Source organism: Monopterus albus, unplaced genomic scaffold (assembly GCF_001952655.1).
Source record: "Monopterus albus unplaced genomic scaffold, M_albus_1.0 scaffold2.1, whole genome shotgun sequence".
Lineage (NCBI taxonomy): Eukaryota > Metazoa > Chordata > Actinopteri > Synbranchiformes > Synbranchidae > Monopterus > Monopterus albus.
The window spans coordinates 4,438,481-4,439,542 of NW_018127882.1; the positions used below are offsets into that span (position 1 = coordinate 4,438,481).

The 1,062-nt window shown below is 38.5% G+C and overlaps 1 protein-coding gene across 7 annotated transcripts in view; it reads right to left on the reverse strand.

Annotated features, from left to right (window-relative positions):
- The window catches only part of septin6 (septin 6), an 18,930-nt gene extending 18,094 nt beyond the window's left edge, over nt 1-836 (reverse strand). For all 7 annotated transcript variants that reach the window (XR_002274326.1, XM_020592240.1, XM_020592264.1 and 4 more), the window contains exon 1: nt 733-836. Coding sequence is in view for 6 of the 7 variants with exons in the window: in XM_020592240.1 (XP_020447896.1) it covers nt 733-762 (30 nt within the window). In the remaining variant the exon portion in view is untranslated. The remainder of the gene's footprint in view (nt 1-732) is intronic.
- Nucleotides 837-1,062: the final 226 nt, after the last annotated feature.

Genomic DNA, 1,062 nt, shown 5'->3' on the forward strand with positions numbered 1-1,062 from the left:
ATATCAAACTGCAAAACCTTGCTATTCTGAGCACTCTCTCTGGGTGCAGTGAATTCCTCTTTTACCCCAAACAAAAACCAGCCAAACTTTACACAGGCTTTTAAGTTGCTGGTCTAAGCTATTGTCGGTATTGGCCATATTTTCTTTGCATTTCAGACAACGCCCGACTGAAAGTTAGCAGGAGTTAGATGAAACAACATAACGGAAATTAGAGCCGTAGCACTGCTGAAACGGGGGCGTTCAGAATGAATGGCCTACTAACGGCTCCATAATGGATTATCGTTTTAACACGATAGGTCTGCAAAACAGTATTTAAAACACTTCATTAAAAAAAACACATATTCGTCTAAAAAGGTATGTCTTTTGGGAAATAAACCGGTTTAAGAAAATGAAAATACTGTAGTGAAAACATTTATAATAGAAACTCACGACTAAACAGGCTTTGGCCTTGCTTTTAAAGTCGTTTGTTTAAGGCTTAGAAATGCGTAATCAGATTTCTAATAGCTACCACTATCTGTAGTTGGTCTCCCTTTAGTGTCGCTATGTTACACTGATTACTGGGTGGAATAAATCCACGGGAAGCGGGCGGTGACTAGCTAAATCTACCCCAAAATACAACATTCTACAATCACTAATTATATATCTTTTTGATATATGTTGACATTACCTAAGATTCTTCTGGAGAAATTTAACTGATGCCAGCGATAAAAGCCTGATAAGCAAATTACTCACCGCTTGCCTTGCTATCTCAGTTGACGCCATGGTGACAGCTGCTAGCTGGTGAACGGCTTCTCTCTGTGTGCAAAACGAAATGCACCGCTGAGGTTACACCGAAAGATGGCCTACTAGGGATATACCACTGTTAAACTGGCTATTTTAGGTATCATTAAGGAATATAGTTTAATGATTTACTCACAAGGAAGGTTGTTTAGTAAATACAAATATAAATTACGTTAGATTCACACCGCAAGATTTCTTTTAAAATAATGTTTAAATGAAACTGCTAACAGAGCTCCCCCATAGGATGTCTTCATGGTTTCGTCTAGTGGGAATGGCAGTGAA